We start from the raw sequence: 12,139 nt of genomic DNA, 5'->3' as shown, positions 1-12,139 counted from the left end.
CTTAGACATGGCAATCTCCAAATCTTATACACACAACATTTTGATGAACTTGACAATAGATACTAAACAGTATCTATTTGGCTATCATATCGTTACAGAAAAGTGGGAGGCATTCTTTAAGCCAGATCAATTGTTATGTACTAAACCCCAAAGTCCATTTTGATTTATTTTAGTCAGAAGACACTTGAAAATGTGGTATATGTACACAATGGAATTCTATGCCTCCATCAGAAAGAATGACATTGCCCCATTTGTTAGGAAATGGAAAGACAGAAAAAATTATATTACGTGATGTAAGCCAGGCCAAAAGAAACATAGGTCCCATGGTTTCCCTTATTTGCAATAACTAGTATATGTCTGAGACAAGCAGAAACGGTCAGATAAGTTTATGTTAGGTGAAATGAACCCCAAGGTAAGGACTCAAATTGTTTTTCTTTCTTGCTATTGTTGCTAATGTATTTATAAGATTTCTTTGTTGCTTTGAATATCCCTCCCCCACGGTATAACCCCTGTTTTCACTGTGTTTGATGTTGGCATAATTTGTGGAGGGGAAGGGAAAAAACAAATTGTTTAAATAAGGATACAGGTAGACCCATTGTAACAATGAGATGTACAGTCATTATGTAGAAAAACGAACTTTACAACTTTGGCAAGGTGGGAAGATGGCGGATGGGAGGGCGGGGATGGGAAGGGGAAACAAAGGAGGAGGCAACAATGCTTGATAAGAAATGTACTCATTACCTTGCTCATGAAATTGTAACCCCTCTGTATGGTATTTTCACAATAAAAAACTTATTAATAATTAACAAAGAAGACAAGTCCAAAATATGAATGGACTCACTGAATTTGAAAAAATCCAAAGTTATTCTCCCTGATTACTTCTGTTTTTTTGTTTTGTTTTGTTTTTTGTTTTTTGTTTTTTTTACAGTGTTATTATTGGAGGCCCTTGGGACTACTATTCCTATATCTTCTAATGGTTTGATGGGAAAGTTACTATGTACTTATCCTCCATTAATATTTCTTTTGAGCTATTATTTAGTTAAGAATGGCTCTTACAGTAATAATCCTGGCCTTTCCTAACAATCTGACTTTACATCTGTTACGGAGAAAATCATCAAAAGTGGGACCCGGGGACCCACAGACCCAATCTGAATTAAATCTAGAACAACATTCCACTTATCAGTTCCCTTCCTCAAAGGCTGCTGAATTATAATGGTAATGCAAGTCCCCAGGGATTAGTGTCAACTGAGAGACAGAGTCTGGAATTTTCCCTTTCTCTAGTTCAGAGTCACAAGCAAAATGGTCATAATACTCCTCCTTTGGGGCATGCTAGAAGGAAGATTAACAATCTGAACACATGACAGTGTTGCAGGGCCTTCCTCGATGTGGTCCGATCTTCCCTTGGGTCAAAGAGTTCTGGCTTATCTTCTCGCTTGGCTGGAGGAATTGGGCAAGAGACCATGACTCAAGATTTGTAGTCCTAGGATAAGTATATTTCCTGTACAAATAATATTTTATATTTTCCTTCATTCTTAAAACCCAGTAGTCAATTATGTGTAGCTTGGGTCTGTACAGGTTAAAACAGTCTCAGTGGTAATCTTTGTCTAGTCATACCAATTGACCCATCCTTATCACTCATGGCTAAGTTTTGCCACCTGGTCTCTCACTCTGGGGTCTCACAGCTCCTGTTAAAGTATTATAACCTGCTTTGAGGATGTAAAGGACTACTGCCATCCCCAGTCTCCTAGTTAGCACCGAAGTCTGAGAATGTTGCCATTTCTCTCATAAAGCATTTCTCAAAGCCCAAGAGATGGGCGTGTTTTAACTTCCAGGCAGCATTTTCAGGAGGAGAGAAAGCAAGTTGAACACAATAATTTTGTTCTAACATTACCAAATTTGTAAGTCTGTTAGATTCCTTCCTTCCTTTAAATAATTACAGGGAAGTTCTGGCATCTTGACCTCATTAAACGTAGTCCTTTGTGGAATCCATGTTTTGTTCAGTTAACCAGGCAGGCTGGTAGGACATTTCCAGATAATCAATCAGGACACTAAATCCTAAGTCCATCAGATCTACGAACCTAATTTTATAGTTCATTTCTTTAGCTTACCATGCTTAAAATACATTTGTGTATGTGATACATAGGTTCAAATAAACTTATATGTGTTACGTGTTAATCCCTTCCTCTAAAATTTAAATGGTAAATGTCTTCCCTGATGTCCTAGAGTCTAGTACAGTATGGACTCTGACTCTAGTTTGAGGTCAAGAGACAAGGAAATGTGATAGTATGAATAGTTTATAGGAGTCCAAGGTCCCTAGTCTTAGCTGATATCAGCCACATGTTTCTGCCAATGTCTAAGGAAACCATTTATGTCTTCCTACTCCCTTTTAACAGAAGAAATGTAGCAGTTACCTGAGCAGTTTACTTCCAAATTCCCCAGATTGTACCTTAAGAGTTTAGGCCTAATCTTCAGCCATTCTTGACAATTAGGTATAGTGGATTTAAAATATCATTTCAAGCTGTCAGGAAGTTCTCTGTTTTTCTACCTGTGATTTGGGCAGAGAGTTAAAAGTTTTGCACTGGCTTTGTTTGATCCTCCCCTTCCCCAGAATTTCTTTACTATTTTCTCCAATACTTTTTTCCAATCACTACCAGACTTGTTATCATTGTCACTACAGCACAGTGTTACTTAGTTTCCTACAGCCTTGATAACCTAGATGACTGTGATGCTACTGCATACCAGGGATTATTTAAATTCTCCTCTCTGCCTTAAAGCAGGTCATTCCTGCTTTCTTGCTCTAACATGTACATGATGCTATGCCACAATTCTTCCTTGAGGCATTGTCTTCTGGGACCACTCCACTAGGCAAAATTAAATCTCCCACATTAGAAACAAGTATACAAATATCACTATGAATTTTTCCAAGGGCAAAACTGATGCAAGAAATAAGTACACTGTGTCAAGAAAACTAAGGAGACCTGAAGTGGACCAGTCCCTAGCAAAGAGGAGGAAACCACCACCACCCACAGGAAAAACACAAGAAGCGATGTCTCAGGGAACAGAGATTCCAGGACTCTCAGAATAGATGGGAGTGGGGGTCACATTTTCTGTGGGGCACAGCTGCTCCCAGAATTGGTGTCCAAAGCAAACCAGGAAAAGGAAGCATCTTATTTCTCTCATACTTTCCTGCCAGTGCCAGGAGTCAAACCTCCTGTGATACTTCTGTGACACTACTGGCTTTGTGGAAAAAGAAAATCAGTCCTGATCAAACAGTTCCTATACCTGTGATAAAATAAGAGGCTGATCCTTCCAGAACAGAGCGATTTGCTTAAGAGGAGAAACTGTCCCTGCACCTCAGGAGTGCTCAGGCAACAATGAGCAAAAAACCCCTTGCCCAGTAAGGAGCACCCTAGAATGTACTATCTGTGTAGAAGATTGAAGACAAGGAACCCTTAGGATATTTCACAAGGATTGAGGAAACCAAAGGTAGTTACCTATGATATGGCAAAGTTATCTCTAGAAGAGAACATGATAGAGAACATCAAACACACAGAATAGTTGGGCCAAAAGACAAAGGATGTTTTTAGAAGAAAACTTGTTTTGACCCACTCACCAGATGGCATCATAAACAGGTGGTAAATGTGTTTGGATTATCATGATAAATTGTTTTTTTCCCAATGAAAGTGTGAATAACTATAATTAAATGAAAATTGGGACATAAGGAAATAAAGTAGTTAGCAAATTCAGAGAAACGAATCCAAGTGTCACTTTCCCAGTAGAAACTATAGACGGCAATATAAAACTAAGCTGGACACATTCTGAGGATTTTATTTTCTTTTTCAAATTAGGCATAGTTAAGTGTGTAGGTGCAGCGCCTGGATAACAGCGCATGTCTCCACTGATGTATCTGCAACATTGTCTTACAGTACTGCACATAATTAGTAATAGGAATGCTGTACATGGTTTTTTCCCCCTACATTTCTATTTTCCATCACTGAGTAATTCAAACCAGCCTGCAGGGCACATGGGATGAGCAGAAATTCTAAATTACACACAGGTTTGAATACTGGCTTCTTCAAGGATAAACTGTGTTATAAATACAAATTCCAGGATGTCTAATCCCTGAGGGAATCATGTCTTTCTTGCTTTTATTTTTTTCCTCTTCAGATTACATAAATACCAATGGCATTTGTTGCAAAGAGACTCTTTGGAATTTTATTTGTTGCTCTCTGCACATTGTTATTATTGAGTTTTTATAACTTGGCCTTCCATAGCTAAAGAAGTTGTCAAATAATCTTTTCCAATTAGGTTGTTCTTTCCAAACTCTTTTAGCTCCTGGAAAATACTAATTCTGATGCTTAAGTAGGATATGGTATTATATTAAAATAAAAAAGATATACTCAATTTCCAGAGCTAGACCAACTCCCACAGAATATCTAGTTCCCTACTTTATAGATAAAACAAGACAAGAGATACAGTACTTTTTTCCAGGGGGGAGAAGGGAGTTGTTAATAGCACAACTAGGTCAAAAAAGCATTTTTTTCCAGATAACTAGGGCACATTCTTTCAGTAATGCTTCATTATTCCGTAAGACTTCATTATTTTAAACATGTGACAATAGTTCTGGTTTCTGGTCATGCGTAGTCAGAAATATCATATAGTTTTATTCTCAAGGAAAACAAGACTGCTTCACCACTGCTTCACCGAGGGGGCAACTCATTCCTTACTGTTCTTAGCTTCAGGTTATTTGAACATAAATTCTTCAGTTTTGAGTCATCTCACAATCTTTTTCCTTGTTTGTCTATGTAAAATTATTCCCAAACCTTTGTTTCCCCACTGTCTCCCTCCTGTGTCCCAAAGTATTTTTAAAATTTAGAATGTAACTTGCTTACCTTGTGAATTTGCAGTTTGAAATACTTGCAACTGGTAGGCACTAGAAATTATAAATGCAGTCACAAACCAAAGTTGTTGCAAACAGACCTATTTGCATCCAGAAGTGACCCATTGAAGTACCATGTACAAAGCATAGAATCTAGAGAAACCAAAGCATTAGGGCCCATGGTTTGCTCGGGTATTTTTCCAAGGCCTTGGGATGGATATAAGAGTTCTATTCGCATGCTATTTAAAATTTTCCAAAGTGAGCTAATTAGCCATGATACTTTCATTTATGTATCCTCTGTTGCATGTTTAGGAGACTAAATTCCTCCATTGGTCTTAGTGGGCGATGAGGAAATTAGTCTAGATTTTCAAACCCCCCATGTTTCAGAAAATGGACAGGTATCTTTGTATAGTTCAGGATGAAAGGTGAGCTTAGAAACTATAGTAACTAAGCAGCTAATTCTCCTTCAAGCAAGTGATTTAAAATCTCTGCAACTCAGTTTTTTTTTTTTGGGGGGGGGTCCGGTCATGGGGCCTGGACTCTTGGCCTGGGCACTATCCCTCAGCTCTTCAGCTCAAGGCTAGCACTCTACCACTTGAGCCACAGCGCCACTTCCGGCTTTTTTCTTTTTTGCTTATGTGTTGCTGAGGAATCAAACCCAGGGCCTCAGCGTGCAAGGCAAGCGCTCTACCACTGAGCCACCTTCCCAGCCCTCCAACTCAGTTTTATTATCTATAATAAAGGAGTAAGGGAACACTTCTGAGTGTTAGGCTTAATAGTTAATCAGAGTATTTTTGTGAAGCTCCTGGCTATGGGGCCAGTACTTGTGAGGGTGTTTAATAATTTTATGAGGAACTAGGAATCTTTAAAATATTTCCTTCAATATATAAAAATAAAATGAAGATTAAATTATAATTTTGATTTTTGGCAAAAGAGCATATGATCATTTAACAAGATTTGGAATTAGCAGTCTTAAATATGAGATTATGTTATTATATAAGAAATTATAGCCAGGTGCAAGTGGCTCACATCTGTAATTATAGCTACTCAAGAGGCTGGGATCTGAGGATCATGGTTCAAAGCCAGCCAGAGCAGGAAAATCCATGAGACTCTTACCTGCAATTAACCACCAGAAAACCAGAAGTGGCACTGTGGCTCAACTAATAGAGCTCAGGGACAGAGCCTAGGCCAAGTTCAAGACCCACAACCAACAAGAGAAAAAGAAAAGTAAGGAAGACAGGAAAGACAGACAGGAAAGATAGAAGGAAAGAAATTATAATTCTTCTAACCCAGTCACTATTTTAATGAGATTTGAGGTTGAGCTTGGTAGAAAAATGACCTTAATCCTTCAGGACAATTTATATTAAATGAATTGATTGAGTATGTCCAAACTGAAGATAATGTTCTATAATTCCAGACTCTGTCACTCTATTTGACTTCCAAAAGACTTCTTAAGGCACATGGTTCTTTCTTACTGCTCACAGTTCCTCTTCTGGCCATCTTAGTTCCTCTTGCCATTTCATTTATTCCAGTTTTTAATTTATTCTAATTTGCTGAGAAACTATTAAAATTTGCTGAGAGATAAATGTGACAAGTAATCTGTGACCATACTTAAATGTTACATTAGCACAAATTTAAGGAAGCAGGTAAGAACAATTTTTTTCTCCTAAATTTTTTTTATTGTAAAGATACTGTACAGAGGGGTTACAGTTACATGAGTAACGCAATGAGGACATTTCCTAGCAAGCATTGTTATGCCCTCCTTTGTTTTTCCCCAACCATCCCTTCCCTCCCCACATTCTCGTTTGGTAGACGTGGGTTTGAATTCTGTCATTCTTACTTGAGTACCTTTGGCAAATGCTTAAGTGATGATTTCCACAATTACTAACAAATGAGATAATTAAAAGGGAAACAATAATACCTGCTTATTGGGAAATGAACTCCATGCTCCGTTTAATCCCTTTAACTCTACGAAGTAGTTGCCTTTAAAACCTTCATTTTACTGATGATGACCTTGGGATTCAGAGTACAAATATGGTTAGCTCTTTAGTACTGTAAAAATTCAAATCTCCTTTTTTATATTAACATCCAAAAAGAATTGAGATAAAATAGTGTAATGCTTATGACATATAGAGGACTTAAAATAACTGTTTTCATTTCTTGTGTCTCTAAATAGAAATTTCATTTTCCTAAAGCAGTTTAAATAGATTTCATTTGGTTTTCACTGACAAACCCAAAAAATGTGGCACTAAATGATGTCAACAAATTACCATAGAAGCTGTTCTTGGAATTTGGGCCCTTCCTCTTCACATTTGTCACCTTTTTTTCTCCCAAGATTCAACCTTTCAAATTGTGTATAAAAAGACTCTTTTTAAATTTCTGCTTGGTCCTTCTTTCCTTTTGTGGGTCTGAGGAAATGTCATATGCTTATTTTCACAAAAGGATAAGTCTCCTGATCTTATAGGATCTGATAAAGCAGTAACAATTACAGTGATTATTCTGGGATCTCTGGGACTGACTGTCACAGCTGGAAGGCCACTCACACAGGACTTTCTCACCCCTTGCCATGACAAGCCTTAATGGAATCTGGCCTGAGGAGTGTCTGGGCCATGTGTGAGACTGGTGTCAGAACGAGTCCAAGCAAGCTCCCCGAAGAGCAGCTTTTACAACATCATCTAACTCAGAAACATTCCTTGAAGGCCACACCCACCTCTTCCAGTGGGATCTACTGAAATGACACTCTTGGAAACAGCATGGAAGTGTGTGTGTGTGTGTGTGTGTGTGTGTGTGTGTGTGTGTGTGTGTGTGTGTGATGTCTATGTGTGTGAGAAAAAAAGGGGAAAGTGTTAAATTTTTGAGTTTTTATAAAAGTTGAAAGGGGAAATGAGAATCAAAGATGGAAAAAAAATATAACAAGACTGCCATCAAAATATTCAGCTCCAGGATAAGGGAGTACACCCTGCAGCTGTTAGCACTGTTGAACATATTTTGCATATTTACATACACCAAGTATTTCCAAACAGCCTTGTGTTTGTTTAAAATCCCCCATGGAGATGTCTGGTAAAGTAGTCACTGTAGAAAGCTATTTTCTTAGTAAAGCTTGCAAAATTTTCTTCAATATTGTGCGTGCACGCACGCACGCACACACACACACACACACACACACACACACACAGTGAGCAGAATAGTGTTGTCATTAACTGGGTATAGTGAGAGAAATCTGGACTAGCCCATCTGTCAGGTAACACTTAGAACAAAGCACTCATGTTTTAAGACAAAGGAAAAAGATATGACTTTATGGATTGAAGATAACTGTTTAGAAATACATTAAGGAGCTAGGAAACATGAAAGGTTGACCCTCAGTCTTTTAGCTACTAATATGGACTTTACCACCATTAATTCATAATATGGACTTTCATTACCATTAATTGTAATCTTTGTTTTAAAAATAGTTTTTCTTAAACCAGACTTAGATATATAATGGATAATGTGTATGTTCAAAGTAAGACAGCATTGCTAGTTATATTGACAGATATCCACAGATATGGGTGAATACTACCTTCAATTAATTACTACATCAGTTATCAGAGGTAATTTTTGTAAGAAAAATTATAATACTGGATAAGCATCTCATGTAACTCTCTTCTTTTGGAAATACAAACTACCACAAACCCACACATAACTCATTTGAAAACATGTAGGGAACATTAAGCAGAAGAAAATGGGTAAAACTATATTTTCCTCCCTTTTTTGCAAGATCCACAAGAAAAGCCAGAGCATTAGCTTAAAGGGGAACAGATTTTGTATTTTTTGGCAAGATATTAAATCCTCTGTTGCTATATTTGGCTCTCTGCAAATAGTCTCTTGTACAAGTGCAAAGCAAAGATCAATGCTGGTGTTCTTCATTCAGCCGCAGCCAAACTTGGTATGGAAAGTAAAACAGTTGTTTTAACCATTGTTTCCAACAAAGTCTTGCAGCTCATTTATTGATCATCAGCATTGCCCAGTATGGTTACCTACTTTGCACATTAAATCTATCAAAACATGTTTGCTTTTCCCTAACATTTTTTCCACTGCTTAACTGATAACAGATGGAATGATGATTCAATCTGGACTGAAAACTTAAAGCTTTACCAAGGCAATGTGGTCATGTATCGCTACATAGTCAAATGTGTATGGGCAGGTCAAAGGAGATGTTTGCAGACTTAGGACATCATGAGATGGGCATATGTTCCCAAAAAAGGAAGCATAACAATTAAATAGTAGTTGGTTGTCCCTGGAGAAAACACACTTCAGCTCGGAAGAATCTGCACTGGATGACCTGCTCTCCACCCCACCGTGTGCTTGTCTTAACACAAACACTACATAACCCCATGGAGTCCAAACCACTATACTAGCTTCATGAAATGTTTCCTTCCTATACAACTATTTAAATTATTGAAGATGACCTCCCATTACAAAAAAAATATTCACAGCAACCCTATGTTGGCTAGTTCCAGTGAATTGTAAATCCTCCTGGATTATAAACCTGAGTGTATGTTTTTAATTGTTGAAATTCTTCTTCTTTTTTTTTTTTTTTTTGGTCGGCCGTGGGGCTTGAACTCTGGGCCTGGGCGCTGTCCCTCAGCTCTTCAGCTCAAGGCGCGCGCTCTACCACTTGAGCTACAGCGCCACTTCCGGTTTTCTAGTGGTTTATTGGAGATAGGAGTCTCACAGTCTCTCCTGCCCGGGCTGGCTTTGAACCTCGATCCTCAGATCTCAGCCTCCTGAGTAGCTAGGATTACAGGCGTACAGGCGTGAGCCACCAGCGCCCGGCTAATTGTTGAAATTCTAAATTAGTTGTGGAAGCCTTTTAGGTCATTCATGCTGCACTGCTGGGAACCTTTGCTTACTTAAGGAACTAACATAAGGATCTAGAACTGGGAAGAGATATTCTGAATCATACAGGTAGAATCCAAACAATCACAGGGGACCTTAGATGGGTAAGAAGGAGTCAAACAGGAGGATGGAGACACCATGTGAGAAGTAATTGACATTGTTGTTGCTGGCTTTGAAAAAGGAAGGCCTGGACCATGAATGTGAAGGGCTGGAGACAGAGGAAACAAAAAGGAAACACATTCTGCCTTGGAGCCTTCTGGACAGAAGGCAGCCTAGACTTTGCAGCTCACCAAGAGAAAACTTGTCACTTTTCTGATCAACAGAACTATGAAATCATATGTTATTGTTACTTAAGCCATTGTATTTGTAATAACATTTCTTAGCAGCCTTAAAAATCTTCATACACTAGGCTAAATATGGCAGGCTGTTATGATTGCTTTGACAAAGTATATAACCGGTACCATTGGAGACATATTTAGGTGAGTATTGATTTCAAACATTTGCATTTTCAAATTAAAGGCACATTTAATAGAGGGCTATGTGGGAACACATCTACCTTCCTTCAAAGCTGAAGCTCTTGAAATGCTCCATTTTTAGACACATTTCTTCAATGTTAATAAATTTTAGCTATTTACAGCAAGTCTGTGTCAACAACTGTAAAACACAAGAAATATCTTTCCCAAAGGGTCAAATGACTACTTTAAAAGCAATGTATTAAAGTGGGAGAAAATGAGAGAGTGGGTACAAGTTCGACAAAAAAATGTACTCACTATCTTACTTATGTTACTATAACCCCTCTGTACATTACCTTGACAATAAAATTTAAATAAAAGATTTATCAATACTCCTGCTCCTATATAATTGGTATAATTCATTTCACTTGCTGTTGTGTTATAACAATTTGTTTTATAACAAACTGTATCAAATAAATGTCTTGGCTGTAGAAATTAACCTCAAAAATTTTAAATCTAGGATCTTATTTTATAAGATATTTATATGTTCTTAATTGAATAAAGGAGAAGCAAAAACAGTAAAGTTAATTCTCAAGAAGTGCAAAGCAAATTGCTATATCAAAGTATAAACATCAAATTCACATTAAATTATTTATTGAACAAATTGAACATAATGACATTACAAAGTCTTTCATTATTTTATATCATTGCCACAATTATGTGTCCTGCATTCGAAGAGCGAATAGAAATTTAAAATGTCTCCTCCCAACCCAACAAAAACACAAAAAATATGATTTTATAACACAAAGCCAAAAGTTTTATTATATATACTTTTGTTTAAGAATGATATCATAACTAAGAATTTTTCTTTCTCAAATGTAAAATCAAAGAAGTATAATTGTTCATAGAATTAACTAATCTGTCATTTCATTTTTCAATGCTGTAAGATAACTTTTTATTTGCTTTCAGCTTATCTAACAGAAGTGAAAAATATAAAGTTTACTGTATTGTATATTTTTTATGAAATGATAAAAACAAATTGAACTCATATTTCATCTTTAAATATATGTACTTTAAAATGATGCAAAGAAATCATATTCAAATTTTCCCTATATTGTGCAGCTCTCAAAAATGTATGGGATATTGTAAATCAGATAGGATGTACAACATTGTAAATATCTTAAGATATAAAATCAAGTGTGTAAATAATCATTCACTTTTGCTTTATTCATAATATAGAAAAAATGTACATCTATAAGTATAAAGAGATATCATTTGAAAGTTCACATCTTAAAATATGCCAAAAATTTCTGATTAAGCAACTTGTGTTCTAGAAGAATTATTCTGTTTTGTTTGTCAGTACTGAGACTTGAACTCATAGCCTTGGCTACTGTAGGGCCATACTTAAGGCCCTGTGAAAGAATATTCTTTTAGAATAATGTAGGAGTCCAATATTTAGCAGAAATTGTAAAAAGGCAGTTTACTTAATTAAACTGGTAAATCACTCTGTTTAAATCTATTGGAATTTCTTGGAATTGAGGAAAGGACATCTAGATAAACTTAGCGGATCAAATTAAGCTGATTAGAATTTCCACAGAATATTTGACTATCTGAAATCATAAAAACAAATTCTCAAGAAGATGAAAAAAATAGTTGAAATATAATTAAGATTTTTCACAATCATGTCTTTCTCTTAGTTCTGAATTTCCCAGAAAGCACTGAGGAAAAAAAAATACCTAGTATAAAATTTTAGAAGTCTGTTCTGTGACCAATCTCCATGACCAAGTAACCAAGGTGACTAATATTTTGAAGCTATTGAAACCTCGGGCTTTTTATAAACTCCAATCAGCCCCTACCACCAGAACAATCAAGTTTTATAGTTTATTTTTCATGTTTTGACATATATTTTTGAACTGGAATGTTTATCTAA

General features: G+C 36.6%; 1 protein-coding gene across 1 annotated transcript in view; it reads right to left on the bottom strand.

Annotated features, from left to right (window-relative positions):
- Vgll3 (vestigial like family member 3) overlaps positions 1-12,139 on the bottom strand; it is a 60,717-nt gene that overhangs the window by 7,810 nt on the left and 40,768 nt on the right. Inside the window, exon 5 of the mRNA XM_070030446.1 lies at positions 6,801-6,892. Within this exon, the coding sequence (XP_069886547.1) occupies positions 6,874-6,892 (19 nt within the window). The 3' untranslated portion in view covers positions 6,801-6,873. The remainder of the gene's footprint in view (positions 1-6,800; positions 6,893-12,139) is intronic.

Source organism: Dipodomys merriami, unplaced genomic scaffold (assembly GCF_024711535.1).
Source record: "Dipodomys merriami isolate MVZ:Mamm:240054 unplaced genomic scaffold, mDipMer1.0.p SCAF_2, whole genome shotgun sequence".
In the NCBI taxonomy this organism is placed as follows: Eukaryota; Metazoa; Chordata; class Mammalia; order Rodentia; family Heteromyidae; genus Dipodomys; species Dipodomys merriami.
The sequence above is the reverse complement of the archived record's forward strand: the minus strand, read 5'-3'. Positions and strand labels throughout refer to the sequence as shown.